At 42.9% G+C, this 17,155-nt stretch overlaps 1 protein-coding gene across 4 annotated transcripts in view; it reads right to left on the minus strand.

Annotated features, from left to right (window-relative positions):
* Positions 1-4,801: 4,801 nt before the first annotated feature.
* rnf216 (ring finger protein 216) overlaps positions 4,802-17,155 on the minus strand; it is a 220,941-nt gene continuing 208,587 nt past the window's right edge. For 3 of the 4 annotated variants that reach the window (XM_041206801.1, XM_041206802.1, XM_041206800.1), the window contains 2 exons: positions 14,874-14,943; positions 4,802-5,429 (listed from right to left, as the gene is read on the minus strand). In XM_041206801.1, the coding sequence (XP_041062735.1) occupies positions 4,948-5,429; positions 14,874-14,943 (552 nt within the window). In that variant the 3' untranslated portion in view covers positions 4,802-4,947. Of the gene's footprint in view, positions 5,430-6,640; positions 7,014-14,873; positions 14,944-17,155 lie in introns of those variants that run through there. The other variant, XM_041206803.1, reaches the window with a different exon arrangement.

Raw genomic sequence — 17,155 nt, forward strand, 5'->3', positions numbered from 1 at the left:
AATATCTTTCTACATGGCTCAATGTGAAATTTTGTGGCGAGGAAGATGTGGTGTTTCTTAGTCCCCAGAGTGTGCGCGATCAATTTAAACAAAAGCAGCAAGCTTTCATGTGTTTAAATAAAGAGAGCTATTTATTCATGCATTCACTTCAAAAGTCTAAACACTATGTCATTGATATTTGTTCTTGTGAAGCACCTTTGGATGTTTTACTGTGTTAACAGCACAAATGCAAGTTATTGTTATTCAATAGGCAATCTTATAGCCCGATGGCAGATTCACAGATCCAAAATCTGCTGAATCTACAATCAAACTGGGCTAAGGATACCAACGTTAAGGAACATTACTGCTGGAGTCAATGCTCATATTCCTGAAACCTGATCTACAGAAGCACCAAATGTAAAAGCACCTAGAACAGTGATCTTACCACCAATAAAGTCTATAGAAATAGATTAGTTTGTGCTCTGTGGTTGAACACAGCATGTTTAAAAAAAGTTTTAAAAAAATCAATGAAAAAATTGAAGATATAATTATTGGATATAATGAGAGAGAGAGCAGCCATAGTCTAATATTGACCCTTCAGTAAAAGAAAGAAACCACTTGAGCTTTACTCATGCACGTTATAATGACATCTGAACCATTCGATAATGTCACTGCTGTACGAAGCCTGGTCCTAATGGAAGCAGAAAAATAAATAAAGGAAACACTGGGGTATGAACAGAAAAATACAACTGCAAACATGACTCAGGTCAATGGAAGGGAAACCCCAAATTGCAGTTAATAACCAGTTATAAATGAAACGATGAGCTTGCATGCCCAGGACAGGATTGGTAATAATATTATGTTTGTAAGTTTCCTTTGCTTTATGGTTATGTTCTTTATTAGTGTCTCTCTAAAAGGGGATCCTTTTGCTTGGATTTTGGTAGTTGACACTGGGGTAACCCAGTGCTTTTGTGTTGGTTATTTTTGAAAAGGCATTCACTAAATTCACTGTCCCACAAGATCATGAAGAACAAATGGATTACTGTCGTTGAACAAACCAAAAAAAATCCTGCAACCTGGAATCTACTTTGGGACTGGGCACACTTGAGCTGTGACTTTCTCGGAGAGAAGCAATTTCCTTTAACAATGCAATCCATACTGAGCTGGCCTGGGGCGGGTTTCTCTCTGTGAGGATTGCAACTTCTGAGTATTGTATGGTAGAAATGTAACATGATGGGTCAAAGCTCTCTCCGAAAATAATTTAACTGATATCAGTGCAGTCAGTGTTATACCTGGCACAGAATTTTCACATCAAATGCATCTTGATTGGCATCAAGAACAGAAAAGGTGACCCTTTGTTGAGAAAGCTACAACTGGCGTTTTTATAGTGCCACTCATGTGAAAGGAGAAAGGTACCGAGTAGGAGATCCAAAACAAAAACAGAATACCTGGAAAAACTCAGCAGGTCTGGCAGCATCGGCGGAGAAGAAAAGAGTTGACGTTTCGAGTGCTCACGACCCTTCGACAGAACTTGAGTTCGAGTCCAAGAAAGAGTTGAAATATAAGCTGGTTTAAGGTGTGTGTGTGGGGGGGCGGAGAGATAGAGAGAGAGAGAGGTGGAGGGGGGGGGGGTGTGGTTGTAGGGACAAACAAGCGGTGATAGAAGCAGATCATCAAAAGGTGTCAACGACAATAGTACAATAGAACACATAGGTGTTAAAGTTAAAGTTGGTGATATTATCTAAACGAATGTGCTAATTAAGAATGGACGGTAGGGCCCTACCATCCATTCTTAATTAGTACATTCGTTTAGATAATATCACCAACTTTAACACCAACACCTATGTGTTCTATTGTACTATTGTCGTTGACATCTTTTGATGATCTGCTTCTATCACCGCTTGTTTGTCCCTACAACCACACCCCCACTCCACTTCTCTCTCTCTCTCTCTATCTCTCCACCCCCCACTCACACACCTTAAACCAGCTTATATTTCAACTCTTTCTTGGACTCGAACTCAAGTTCTGTCGAAGGGTCATGAGGACTCGAAACGTCAACTCTTTTCTTCTCCGCCGATGCTGCCAGACCTGCTGAGTTTTTCCAGGTAATTCTGTTTTTGTTTTGGATTTCCAGTATCCGCAGTTTTTTTGTTTTTATCACCGAGTAGGAGATGGCTGCTTTGAGACTCAGGGACCTAGAAGTAGGATTAGGCCAATCAATCTCTCAAGTCTAGTCCACCATTGAATTAGATCTTGGCTGATCTATGTTAAATCCATCTGAGATGGGTGAATGCAACCAGGAGGATAATACCAAGTGGACTGACGACAGAGGAGGTAGTGAAGAAGAATGGAATCTGTTTCTCTGCTGTAAATTCTACTATGTAATCTTAAAGTGAATATTGTGTACGCAAAAGAGGAACAAGGCCTTAAATTGTATGTGGTGTATACAGTTGCTAAACTCAATTTCTACTCAAAGGTCTAAGTTGAAGCTGAAGGGGCGGGGGGGGGGTGGAGGCGGCGGTGGTGGGGGGTGGAGGCGGCACTCAGTGTAACTACCTACTGTATTCAAATGTCATCACGAGTACATGCTACAACAGTAGAAAGCAATCACTAAACCTTTAAGAACAATCAATGCTTAGTTTGTGAATCTGCTTTGTTGGATTGAGTGCAGTAGGATTGTTTTTATGATCACTTCACAACAAAGCAACCTCATCACTGAACTGGATCATTTTTATGGAGTTTGCAATGCTGCCTATCTCAATTCTAGTGATCAAAACAAAAGGAATGTGGCAGAACTGCCTGGTCGAAGTCTCAGCAACTTATAAACAAAGTTCCTCATCAAATCATCCAGGGCTGCCTGTCCTGGAGGTCCAGAACAGGTGCTAGAGGCTAGGTCACTGGCTTGGGCTAACTGAATCTAAGCAGCTGCTGCTGTGTGAATATCTTTTTGCGGTAGCAACCAGATTGTCTGACCTCCCTTCTGGATATGGAGCTGTCAACGATGTCAACCTGCCTTCTGGATATGGGGGTGTCAAACTCCCTTCCTGATATGGAGACGTCAAACCCGTCTGGATATGGAGGTGTTGGAGGCGTCAACTTTCCTTTCGGATACGGAGGTGTCAAAATCCTTTCTGGGTATGGAGGTGTCAAAATCCCTTCCAGATATGGAGGTGTCAAACTCCCTTCCTGGTATGTAGATGTCAAACCCTTCCGGATATGGAGGTGTCAAATTCCAGACAATCTGATTTACAGCAGTCAGCCATTTAGTCCCTCAAGCCAGTTCTGCTATTGAATGAGATCATGGTTGATGTGGGACCTTTGGCCCATATCCCTTAATACCTTTGGGTAAATCAAAGTCCATCAATTTCAGATTTACAATTAACTGATCCGCATCAATTGCCTTTGCAGAAGTGAGTTCCGAACTTGTACCGCCCTTTTCATGTATAAGTGTTTCCTGAAAGATCTGGCTCTGATTGTTAGACCTCCCCCAAGACTAAGACTCGACAATCAGCAGAAATAGTTTCTCTCTCTACCTACTCTATCAGCTTCTCTAAATATCTTGAAAGTACGATCAAAACACCACTTAACATTGAAAGTTCTAGGGAATACAACCCTAGCTTGTATAACATCTCCTTGTAATTTAACGTTTGGAGCCCATGTATCATTCTGGTAAACCTTTGCGACAAACTCCAAAGCCAATATGTCCTTTCTGAGGTGCTCACATTATTTTAGCTGTGCTCTAATCAAGGAGTCATACCCCCTGTATTCTTGTGATGTTTGTTGAGGGACAATTAATCAGGGTTCACCAATGAATAATGGTGATATGAGCCTTGGTACCTTGAGTACAATTGCAATGTCCCATTGTGGCCTTCTGAAATTGGTTATTCCAGCACAAAATGAAGATGGAATCAAAGATCTTCTCGGTTTGCATGGATATTAGAAGCTGAACTTACTCACTGAGCCATCAAGGGAAGTCACACCATTCAATTTTGTACATACGTCCAATCATGGGGTGCGTGGAACCTGTACTTAAGGTGCATGTTGGAGGGAGTTTTTTTTAAAAATTCATTCATGGGATGTGAGCTTTACTGGCAAGGCCAGCATTTGTTGTTCATCCCCAATTGCCCTTGAGATGAACTGCTGGGTCACTGGACCATGTCAGAGGGCAGTTAAGAGTCAACCACATTGCTGTGGGTCTGCAGTCACACAGGTCAGACTGGACAAGGATGGCAGATTTCCTTCCCAAAGGGCATAAGTGAGCCAAATTTTGTTTTATAAACAACCTGTTAGTTTCATGGTCACCATTATTGAAACTAGTTTTTCATTCCAGATTTAGATACTAATTGAATCTAAATTCCACCAGCTGCCATGGTGGGATTTAAACTCATTCCTTTGAAGAATTAGTCGGGGCTTCTGGATTGTGAGTGGATTAACATTGCCACTATGCTACCGTTCTCTTTGAATGATTGTTTTTGGGCATATTGTATGTTTGACACCAGGTGGATGTATGAGCTGCATCCCCTTCAGCTTCCAGTAACAGCCCTGCGTGATTTGTTACAGACGGTAGCTATAACTAACCATGTAACCAGTCTCAATGTAGGATTTAGGTTGTTGCTCTTCCATTTTGACAAGTAACAAATACAAGCACTCATTATGAATTGCTTCAGTGAGTAGCACGTGACTAATACACACCGGCCAGGGAATTGGATGTAAACAGCAGGCCTTGGAATCAAACATCTGTTTGCAATGAAAACATTTTATTCTTTATTAATACTTATCCAAGAAAAATTTTGATCTTTTAAAAAAAAACAGAACAAAATCATTGTCTTTTGCAAGTGGAAAAAAGTATGGTTTATTTGATCAGTATTTACAGTAAATCTATCTGTGGCCTTTCATTTAAACATTCACCAAACAACAAACACCAAAGGTCTCTTTGGCTCAAAATAAAGTCTACAGGGGCAATGCTGGTCATCGAAGGTTACGCTGCTCTGGTCTCGGTACAAAGTTGAACAACATACGGTCCTGTGGTGGCTGGTAAACTGGCGGCACGTTTGGGTGTCCATGGGGACCATCACGGTGATGGTGAGGTGGATGATGATGGTGTGGAGGCTCAGGAGGATGATGATGGTGGCGATGATGATAGTGATGTTGATGGCGATGGCGGCGGTGGTAGGGCTGTGGACCAAAGTGCATGGGATACTCGTGCTCAAAATTAATGTGCTGTAAAGCGTCAAAGTTGAAGTGAAAATAGGGAGGAGGAGGAAAGGGGACCTGCAGATGAGGGGGAACGGGTGGAATAGGGGGAAATTCAGGAATCATTGGCGCTGGTCGAGGAAGGTCATTGCGGTTAAAATTCACTCCAGGATGCATTGCTTGGCCTCTTTCTTCAATTCTTGCATTCTTGGGAGGAGGATCCTCTGGAGGAGGCCCAATCCTTTTCACAGCTTGCTCTAAAATAAGTATAATCAAAGTAAAAAAATGTTACTGCATTAGAAAGTGGGTATTCACAAAGAGAGAACACACTGTCAGAGTTAGAGTTTTCACACTAGACATAATTTCAGGTCTAGCATCTTGCATCTCCTGCAATCTAAAGTGCACCTTGTTATGTCTATCATCTATATAAACAGTACAATGATCTGGGCATCATATTAAAGAAAGGGAAAGAGCAAGTTTGCATTTATATGTGCCTTTCATGGCCTCAGAACATCCCAAAATCCTTCTTGCGACTGAGAGGCTGCAAAAATCTTTTGAGGGGGGAATGGGAACAGCCAGAAGTTGTGGTTCATATGGGAACTAATGTAATAGGAGGGCAAGGGACTGAGGTACTGCAGTCAGTTTCAGGAGCTAGGGAGGAAGTTAAAAAGCAGCACCTCAAACATGATGATCTCTGGATTACTCCCAGTGCCATGCACTAGTGAATGTATGAATAACAGGATAAGTTAACATGTAGCTGGAAAAATGGGGCAGAAGGTCAGGCTTCAGATTCCTCAGGCATTGGGACCATTTGTGAGGTAGGAGGAATCTGTTCAAGATGGGCAAGCCTCGAACAAAGCTGGGACCACGAACAAAGCTGGGACCAATGTCCTTACAGGAGGCTAATTAGTTTTTGGGGGAAGGGTTCAAACAATTTGGCAGAGGGATGGGCACCAGGACAAAATGTGACAGAAAAGAAACAAAGTGCACAGAGGTCTGAGAGAGGCAAATAATATCAAAAATAATAATAAAAGAACAGTTCAGAACTGGAAGTGCAGAATTGATAGGGAGCAAATTTGAGGCAGGCTAAAATGGGTATGGATTGTAAACACATGAAGTATGGTAAATAAAGTTGGTGAGTTGAAGGCACAAGTGGCCACAGGGAACTGAAATAGTGGCAACAACAGAGATCTGGCTCAAATAACTTCCTGGTTACGAATATTCAGGAAAGATAGGGAAGGGAGAAAAAAGATGGGTGGCAATATTAATCAAATAAACTATTACAGAATTGGAAAGGGTTGATGCAGTTGAGGGCCAGAGGCTATTTGATTAGACTTAAGTAATAGAAGAGCTATTCTGCTACTGGCTACATACTATAGATCATCCAATAATAAGTAGTGATTGGAGCAAATTTGCAGGCAATTACAGAAAGATGCAAGAGGTTCAGAATAGTGAGAATGGAGAACTCCAACTATCTTAATTTGGAATAGGTTAGTAACAGTGTGACAGGCAAAAGATCTTTCCTGATCAGTGCATTTATAGCCCAATGAGGAAGGGAGCAGTACTATACCTAGTTTAGAGAAATGACATGGGCAATGGACCATGTTTCAGCGATCATATCACCAAGTTTAGAATAATTATGGAAAGGACAAGGTACAATTAAGTATAAAAATACTTAACTAGAGGAGTTGAAAAGGCATCTGGTCCAGGTGGATTGGAATCAAAAATTGAAGACAAAGCAGGAACTGAACAATGGGAGGCCTACAAAGAGGAGATGCTTATAGAGTATAGAGCAGACACATTCCCTTGCCGTGGGAAAGGGCATCCAAAGCTACAGCTCCCTGGATTATTAAAGATATAGAGGTTAAAATGAGACAGTAAAAATGATGCTTATGACAATTGTAAGGTTCATATTTGAATACAGAAATTACAACGGTGGTCTACAAATGGGGAGGGGAATAACCCTGGCAACTACAGGCCAGTCAGTCTAGCGTCAATTCTGGACACCACACTTTACGAAGGATTTCAAGTGCTTGGAGTGGGTGCAGAAGAGATTTACTGGAATAGTATCAGAGATGAGGAGCTTCAATAATGTGGAGAGACTGAGCATCTGAGATTGTTCTCCCTTGGAGAGAGAAGGTTAAGGCAATTTGATAGAGGCTTCAAAATCATGAATGATTTAATTGAGTGAATGCTTCCATTTGCAGAAGGATCATTAACGAGAGAAAGCAGATTTAAGGTGATTGACAAAAGAACCTGAGGTGACATGTGGAATTATTTTTTAAAAACACAGCAAGATATGACTATTTGGAATGCACTGCCTGAAAGGGTGGTGGAAGTAGATTCAATAATAACTTTCAAAAGACAACAGGATAAATACTTGAAATTAAACATTTATAGGACTATGGTGAAAGAAAGGGGATTGGGACTGATTGGATAGTTGTTTCAGGGAGCCGATACAGACACGATAGGCTGAACGGCCTCCGTCTGTTCTGCAGGATTCTGAGTCTAATTATTTTCAAAATATTGTAGATACTGAAGTACTGTTGCATTGTAGAAACCATGGCAGCCAATTAGACTCCCCAAATCTGCATTTTAGGCTTTGGTGGTGGGATAAATATTGGCCAGGACATCATAAGTCCCCTGCTCTTCTTCAAAATTGCACCAAGGAATCTTTACTGTCTATGTTTGAGAGCAGAAGGGGCCTTGGTTTTGTGTCTTATCTGAAAGATGGTACCTCTGACAATGTAGCACTTCTCAGTGCTGCACTGAAGTGCCAGTTTAGATTATGTGCTCAAATCTCTGAAGTGGGGCTTGAACGGAGGTGAGAGGAAATCCCTTTTCTTTACAGACGATGAACTAAATAGTTTTAGACACAGGGTCTGAAACAATAATAACAGAAAGTGCTGGAAAAACTCAGCAAGTCTGGCAGCAACTGTGCAGAGAGAAACAGTTAAAGTCTCGAGTCCAATACAACTCTTTGGAACTGAAGAGAGGCAGAAATGTGATGGGTTTTATGCTATTGAAAAAGCAGGGAGGAACAAAAGGGAAGGTCAGGGATAGGTTAGAGGGTGGGGGAGATTAAATGACAAAGATGAGGAACAAAAGGCAAGAGGGAGTGGAAATGGTAGGAGTAAAGAAACAAAGGATTGGCAGTAGGTGTTAATAGCAGAATAAAGGTCAGCTCTGGAAGCAAAAACATGAAAACAAGGTACAGACTCACTGAGGGGCGGGCGGGGGTGGTGGTGAAGGAACAAAAATTCAAACTGGAGGACAGAGATCGTGGTCTGAAGTTGTTGCATTCAATGTTGAGTCCAGGAATCTGTAAACCTAATCAGAGGATGAGGTGTTGTTCCTCCAGCTTGTGTTGGGCTTCACTGGAACATTGCAGCAGGCCAAGGACAGAATTGTAAACCTGAGAGCAAGATGGTGAATTGAAATGGCAAGCAACCAGAAGTTTGGGGTCATGCTTGCAGACTGAGTGAAGGTGCTCCACAAAGTGGTCACACAGTCTGCTTTTGGTCTCCTCAGTGTAGGGGAGATCACATTGTGAGCGAATACAGTATACTAAATTGAAAGTACAACAAGTAAATCGCTGGGGCCTTGGACAGTAAAGTGGAAGGAGGTAAAGGGGCAGGTGTGTCACCTCGTGCAATTGCATGGGAAGGGGATGAGGTGTTGGGGGTGATAGAGGAGTGAACCATGGTGTTGTTCCCTTCAGGGCGCTGGCAAGGGAGGGGTGGGGAAGATGTCTTGGTGGTGGCATCATGCTGGGACTGGTGGAAATAGCATAGAATGATCCTTTGAATACGGAGACCATTGGGTGGAAAGTGAGGACAAGAGAAATTCTATTGTGATTCTGGGAGGGAGGGGAAGGGGGTGAGGGCAGAAATGAGGGAAATGGATCAGACACTGTCGAGGGCCCTGTCAACCATAATCGGAGGGAGTGGGGGTGGGGCACCTTGCTGGAAGAAAAAGGAACACACGTCAGAAGCACTGTTATGATGGAGGCAGAGAAACTGGGAGAATAGAGTGGAGTCCTTACAGGAGGCAGGATGTGAGGGGGTGTAGTCAAGGTAGCTGTGGGAGTCGGAGGAGTTGTAATTAATATTAGTAGGCAGTCTATCCCCAGAAATGGAGACAGAGAGGCAGAGGAAGGGAACTTTTGGAGGTGGACCACATGAAAGTGAGGGAAGCTGAAACAGTAAGTTATTTATTTACATTAGAAATAAATGAACAGTATAGAATTAAACACTAAGTATATATTCCCTTGACTCCGCAGTACAAAATAACAAATATGCAACTTACTTTCCCCCTACCCAAGGTTCTTAAAACAGAAGCCCATGTACTAGCTTTATTCTTTCTGGCTATGTTGGTTCAGGCCTTTAAACACAGGAAGATTATTGGCCACTGGCTGTGCAATTCACACACATGCTGCCAGCCTCAGTCTGTTACGCCAAGATAAAGTTCTTGCCTTCCAACTACTCAATTGCAGAAAGCTCCAGCTAATCAGGATATGCCCCTCCTTTCCCCCCACTGCCTATATTCAAAGGTGTACAAAATAGGAATTCCCCGAGGTGCAGGACCGAGCCCATGACGTGTCACCAGGAAGCCCTTCAGAAAGCTGCCCGACTCCCTTCCTAAGACCATTTGGTGTAAACGGAATAGCACAACTTATGCAAGACATGTCACAACTCATGCCTGTAAGACAATGGGTAATTTTCAACCAAACAAGGGAGTTTTAGATTTAGAATTATCTTTTGGGATGATTAATTAATACCTCAGATTCTCTCTTGCCCCCTCTTCCCAAAAGCAGAGCACCAAAACAAACTGCCTATTTTGAGTTGATAGCTTCTGCAGGCAAGCTACTCTGGGAGTTAATCCTAACACAGCACAGAAATACAAGTTTAAAAAACGTCCACACAGGCAAAAATCCATCTTGCCACAACCTTTAACACTTAATCAAATTGGAGTATCATGGCAGATAAATGCACCACTGCCTGAATGAGGAGATGGACAAAAGACCAACTCTCATGACTCTGCAATAGAAACTTTCTATCATTGCTGGTGCACTTGGGGTGATTGCTCTAATATTTCCTGCAATTATTTTCATGAACCAATATCAGGAAGGCATTACACAATGGCATTACAATGCCTATCCTTTCAACAATGAATACAAAATCAAAAATGATCATTTCTGTACAACGCAGTCATTTGAATAAGCCACATCATACTGGGGCAGTATTTTGAGTCACAGTGTGTTCCTTGAGAACAAGTTGATTAACATCTATCCTCCAATAGAGAAAAATGACAGGATAAAACCCACAATCTCCCAAATTATTGGCATTATGGACCTAAAAAGCTGAAGCAGTTAAATTTGGATTTGCAGAGAGCAGACACACTGATTAGGTGGAACGTCTGTTGGGCTCATGGCATTCATTAGTTGAAGTTGAGAGTTTGCCAGCACTGTTAATGCAGCTGATGTAGTAATGCAAAGTGAGCTTACTTGCTAAAGTTTCAACTTTTAGGGTAAAGTGTACCACTTCCTTAGTTTACATAAAGCAGTGAAAAAAACAACTTATTTTTAGCACTGCACTTTGTGCAGATTCCCTGGATGTTTGATGTTTGTTGTTTATTGAAAGGAATTTTGTTGAAATGGCATGTTGATGGAAAAGTTAAATTCCATCTGAACTTTAGGGACTAGAGTTGTAGTGGTTGTGTCTCTGGCACCAAAGCTGGACCCTCAGCTCAGAAAGGAGGGAGGGAAAAGAGGAGAGCAGTAGTGATAGGGGATTCGATAGTTAGGGGGACAGATAAGAGGTTCTGTGGGAGAGATCGAGAATCCTGGATGGTGTGTTGCCTCCCTGGTGCCAGGGTCCGCGATATCTCGGATCGAGTTCTCAGTATTCTCAGAAGGGAGGGTGGAGCAGCCAGATGTTGTGGTCCATGTAGGGACCAATGACATGGATAGGAAGGAGGAGGAGATCCTGCAGAGATAGTTTAGGGAGTTAGGTGCAAAGTTGAAGGACAGGACCTCCAGGGTTGCGATCTCAGGAGTGCTACCTGTGCCACGTGCTAGTGAGGCTAGAAATAGGATAATGCAGCTAAATACGTGGCTAAGGAGATGGTGCAGGAGGGAGGGCTTCATGTTTCTGGACAATTGGACTCTGTTCCAGGGAAGATGGGACCTGTTCCGACGGGACGGTTTGCACCTGAACTGCAGGGGACTAACATCCTTGAGGGTAGGTTTGCTAGTGCTGCTCCGGGGTGTTTAAACTAGATTTGCAGGGGGAGGGGAACCAGAGTGTTAGAGCAAATAGTGAGGTGGAGAAGGATAAAGGTCAAGTGAGGAATGCATGTATTGGCAGAAATCAAAGGTTTGTACGGGATAGAAATGTTCTCAGGTGCATCTATTTCAATGCAAGGAGTACTGTCGGAAAGGCAGATGAGCTTAGGACATGGATTGGCACGTGGGATTACGACATTATTGCTATTAGTGAGACTTGGTTGCAGCAGGGGCAGGACTGGCAGCTCAATGTTCCGGGGTTCCGTTGTTTCAGACATGATAGAGGGGGAGGAATGAAAGGGGGAGGAGTAGCGTTACTAGTCAGGGAAAATATCACAGCTGTGCGTAAGCAGGACAGCCCGGAGGGCTCATCTACAGAGGCCAAATGGGTGGAGCCGAGGAACGGGAAAGGTGTGACCACACTAACAGGGTTGTATTATAGACCGCCCAATAGTCAAAGAGAATTGGAGGAGCAAATCTGTAGAGAGATAGCAGACCGATGTAAGAAACAGAACGTTGTGATAGTAGGAGATTTTAACTTTCCATTTCTTGACTGGGACCCCTATAATGTAAAAGGGCTGGATGGCTTGGAGTTTGTCAAATGTGTTCAGGAAAGTTTTCTAAAACAATATATAGAGGTACCAGCGAGAGAGGATGCAATACTTGATCTCCTATTAGGGAACCAGACAGGTCAGGTGACAGAAGCATGTGTAGGTGAACATTTTGGGTCCAGTGACCACAATGTCATTAGTTTTAAGTTAATTATGGGTGAGGATAGGTCTAGTCCTCAAGTTGAGATTTTAAATTGGAGAAAGGCCAATTTTGTGGAAATGAGAAAGGATCTAGGAAGAGTGGATTGGGATAAGTTGTTTTCTGGCAAGGATGTGTTCAGTAAGTGGAAGGCATTCAAAGGCGAAATTTTGAGAGTGCAGAGTTTGCATGTTTCTGTAAGGATTAAAGGCAAAGTTAACAGGCATAGGGAACCTTGGTTTTCAAGGGATATTGGCGATCTGGTTAAAAAGAGAGGTGTATAGCAGGTATGGGCAACAAGGAGCAAATGAGGTATTTGCAGAGTATAGAAAATGTAAGAAAATACTAAAGAAGGAAATCAGGAAGGCAAAAAGAAGACATGAGGTTGCTTTGGCAGATAATGTGAAGGTAAACCCGAAGGGTTTCTACAAGTATATTAAAAGTAAAAGGATTGTAAGGGACACAATTGGTCCCCTTGAAGATCAGAGTGGTCATCTATGTGTGGAGCCTCACGAGATGGGGGAGGTCTTAAACAGTTTTTTTGCATCAGTATTTACTCAGGAAACTGGCATAGTGTAGGGAAACAAGCAGTAGTGTCATGGAACATATAAAGATTAAAGAGGTGGAGATGCTTGCTGCCTTACAGCGAATAAAGGTAGATAACTCCCCCGGGCCTGACACGATATTCCCTCGGACCTTGAGGGAGACTAGTGTAGAAATTGCAGGGGCCCTGGCAAAAATATTTAAAATGTCCTTAGCCATGAGTGAGGTGCCGGAAGATTGGAGGGTAGCTCATGTTGTTCCATTGTTTAAAAAAGTCTCCAAAAATAAACCAAGTAATTACAGGCCAGTGAGCCTGACGTCAGTAGTAGGTAAATTATTGGAAGGTGTTCTGCGAGATCGGATATACAATTATTTGGACAGCCAAGGGCTGATTAAGGATAGTCAGCATGGCTTTGTGCATGGTAGGTCATGTTTAACGAACCTTGTAGAGTTTTTTGAGGAGGTTACCAAGAAAGTAGATGAGAAAGGCTGTGGATGTAGTCTACATGGACTTTAGTAAGGCCTTTGACAAGGTCACATATGGGAGGTTAGTTCAGAAAGTTCAGACACTTGGCATCCACGGAGAGGCTGTAAACTGGATTCGAAATTGGCTGTGTGGGAGAAGACAGAGAGTGGTAGTGGATGATTGCTTCTCAGACTGGAGGCCTGTGACTAGTGGTGCGCCTCAGGGATCTGTGCTGGGACCATTGTTGGTTGTTGTCTATATCAATGGTTTGGATGATAATGTGGTAAATTGGATCAGCAAGTTTGCTGATGACACTAAGATTGGAGGCGTTGTGGACAGTGAGGAAGGCTTTCAAAGCTTGAAGAGGGATCTGGACCAACTGGAAAAATGGGCCAGAAAATGGCAGATGGAATTTAATGCAGAAAAGTGTGAGGTGTTGCATTTTGGAAGGACAAACCAAGGTAGGACATACACAGTAAATGGTAGGGCACTGAGGAGTGCGGAGGAACAAAGGGATCTGGGAGATCAGATACATAATTCCCTGAAAGTGGCATCACAAGTAGACAGGGTTGTAAAGAAAGCTTTTGGCATACTGGCCTTCATAAATCAAAGTATTGAGTATAGGAGTTGGGATGTTATGGTGAGGTTGTATAAGACATTGGTGAGGTCAACTTTGGAGTATTGTGTGCAGTTCTGGTCGCCTAACTACAGGAAGGATATCAGTAAGATTGAAAGAGTGCAGAGAAGATTTACTAGGATGTTGCCGGGTCTTAAGGAGTTGAGTTACAGGGAAAGATTAAACAGGTTAGGACTTTATTCATTGGAGCATAGAAGAATGAGGGGAGATTTGATAGAAGTTTACAAAATTATGAGGGGTATAGACAGAGTAAATGCGGGTAGGTTCTTTCCACTTAGATTAGGAGAGATCAACATGAGAGGACATGGCTTTAGGGTGAAAGGGGAAAGGTTTAGGGGGAGCATTAGGGGGAACTTCTTCATTCAGAGAGTGGTGAGAGTGTGGAACAAGCTGCCCTCTGACATGGTAAATGCGGGCTCACTCTTAAGTTTTAAGAATAAATTGGATAGATACATGGATGGGAGAGGTCTAGAGGGTTATGGACTGGGTACAGGTCAATGGGATTAGCGGAATAATATTTCGGCACAGACTAGAAGGGCCGAATGGCCTGTTTTCTGTGCTGTAGTGTTCTATGGTTCTATGGAAGGGTGCAGTGTTTAACTTTAATATAATTTGGTGAGTTTATCAGTAATAAAGAAACTGGTGACACTTCATGTTTAGGTACTTAGCTTGGTCAGTAAATCAAATCTATATGTTTCTCAGAAGCCAAACAACCTGACAGAGACTGGCCCAAAGAGGGCTAACTGCAAAAAGTCAGGTAACTTTATATGCTTCAAACACCAAGAATCTGCTGTAAGTTTACTATCATAGCTACTGTGATATCAAATTTAACCAAGAATAAATACAATCCAAAAAGCCAGCATGAAGGAAGAAAGGAATAGTAGGTTATGCCGACAGGGTGAGATGAGGTAGGCTGGGAAGATGTTCTGAGTGGGGCAGAAACACCAGCAGCAGTTGAACCAAATAGCCTGTTTCTGTGCTGAAATTTCTATATAATGTAACAACTTAAGGTGACTTACCTCCAATCCTTTTCTTTTGTTCATTTTCAGCTTCACTTTGAATCTCTCTGATGAGTTTCTCATCATCTTCCTGTCAGAAAATTGAGGTCATTATTGACAGTGATAGTGTCAAGATATTCAAGATTCCATTCAAGAACACATTCAAGATTACTGGATCCAGTAGTTTCCTGGATTGAATGTACAAGCAACAAGGGTCAGAATTTTCATGTCGGCATGCAGTTGTGGACCCAGCACACTGACGCGTAAAATGATGCACGGTGACCGTCCCAATGTCACTGCGCATCATTCAGATCTTTTGTTCGGCAAGCATGCGCCAGATGCATCTGTGCGACTGCTAAACTGTCAATGGCTTGTTAAGGCCGTTAAGAGACTAATTTAGATAATTAACAGGGCTGCCTGCCCAATCTTAAGGTTGGTGGGCAGGCAAAGAGCCCAAGCAATCTTCGCGTTTTTCAGGAAACCTCATCCACGGGTGGGATTTAATAAAATCTATAAATTTTTTTTGAATAATTCATAAACATGTCCCAGCTCATGTGACACTGTCACGAGGGAACATGTCTAAATAATTTTTAACTTTATTTAAATATTTCAATATGAACTTAATCTAGAATTTTGCACTCTTTCGCGTGCATGCGTGAAAGAACGCAGGCCATAACTCCCCGTGCTCCCTCCGCCCGCACAGGTAAAGTGCTACCGGCTGAGAATCATGCTGGGTGGGCCTTAATTGGCCCGCCCATGTAAACTGGCGATGCGGAGCCAGTCAGCTCCGTGCCCATTCCCGACCGGCCCACCCGACATGAGGAAAATTATCCCCAGGATGATGAGCCAGCCAGGTCGGAAGGTCAATACCTGCCTGCTTGAAACCTCACACTGAGTTTTCTCTGAGCTACAGTGCTAATTGCTGTCACCTACATTGCTAAAGGTATCCTTGCAGATACAACCAGCCAGTCAGTGCCAAGAGACTGAGAGATCCTCAGAGGCATCACAACCAAACCTGATCCTGTTTTCACCTGAAGGGTTCAGCTTATACCGATGTCATGGGGTTTGTATAAAATTAGATAGAAATATAGGTAGGAAATTGGAACATGGTGCTGCAGACAGAATTTACGGAGCCAGGTAGAAAATTAGCAAGCAGGAACTCAAAAGTGGTAATCTCTGAATCAGGGACAGAGGTGGGAATCTGTGTGTGGAGCCAGAAGAAATGGGAGAGATACTAAATTAATACTTCTCATCAGTATTCACCAAAGAGAAGGACTTGGCAGTCGATTTGTCTAGGCAAGAGTGTGTAGATAGCCTGGATCATGTTGAGATCAAAAAAGAGGTGTTAGGCATCTTGAATAATATTAAGGTGGATAAGTCCCCAGGGCCAGATGGGATCTACCCAAGAGTACTGAGGGAGGCAAGGGAGGAGATTGCTAAGGCCTTGACAGAAATCTTTGTATCCTCACTGGCTACGGGTGAGGTCCCAGAGGACTGGAGAATGGCCAGTGTTGTTCCATTGTTTAAGAAGGGTAGCATGGATAATCCAGAAAATTACAGGCCGGTGAGCCGTACGTCAGTGGTAGGGAAATTATTGGAGAAGATTCTTCGTGACAGGATTTACTACCATTTGGAAGCAAATGGGCGTAATAGTGAGAGGCAGCATGGTTTTGTGAATGGGAGGTCATGTCTCACTAACTTGATCGAGTTTTTCGAGGAAGTGACAAAGATGATCGACAATGGAAGGGCAGTGGATGTTATATACATGGATTTCAGTAAGGCCTTTGACAAGGTCCCTCATGGCAGACTGGTACAAAAGGTAAAGTCGCATGGGATCAGAGGTGAGCTGGCAAGACGGATACAGAATTGGCTTAGTCATAGAAGATAGAGGGTAGCAGTGGAAGGGTGCTTTTCTGAATGGAGAGCTGTGACTAGTGGAGTTCCGCAGGGATCAGTGCTGGGACCTTTGCTGTTTGTAGTACACATAAATGATTTGGAAGAAAATGTAACTGGGCTAATTAGTAAGTTTGCAGACGACACTAAAGTTGGAGGAGTTGCAGATAGTGAAGAGGATTATCAAAGGATACAACGGGATATAGATCGGTTGGAGACTTGGGCGGAGAAATGGCAGATGGAGTTTAATCCGGACAAATGCGAGGTAATGCATTTTGGAAGGTCTAATACAGGCAGGAATTATACAGTAAATGGCAGAACCCTTAAGTACATTGATGGGCAGAGGGATCTGGGTGTACAGGTCCACAGGTCACTGAAAGTGGCAACGCAGGTGGATAAGGTAGTCAGGA

The sequence above is a fragment of the Carcharodon carcharias genome, chromosome 15, assembly GCF_017639515.1.
Source record: "Carcharodon carcharias isolate sCarCar2 chromosome 15, sCarCar2.pri, whole genome shotgun sequence".
NCBI lineage: Eukaryota > Metazoa > Chordata > Chondrichthyes > Lamniformes > Lamnidae > Carcharodon > Carcharodon carcharias.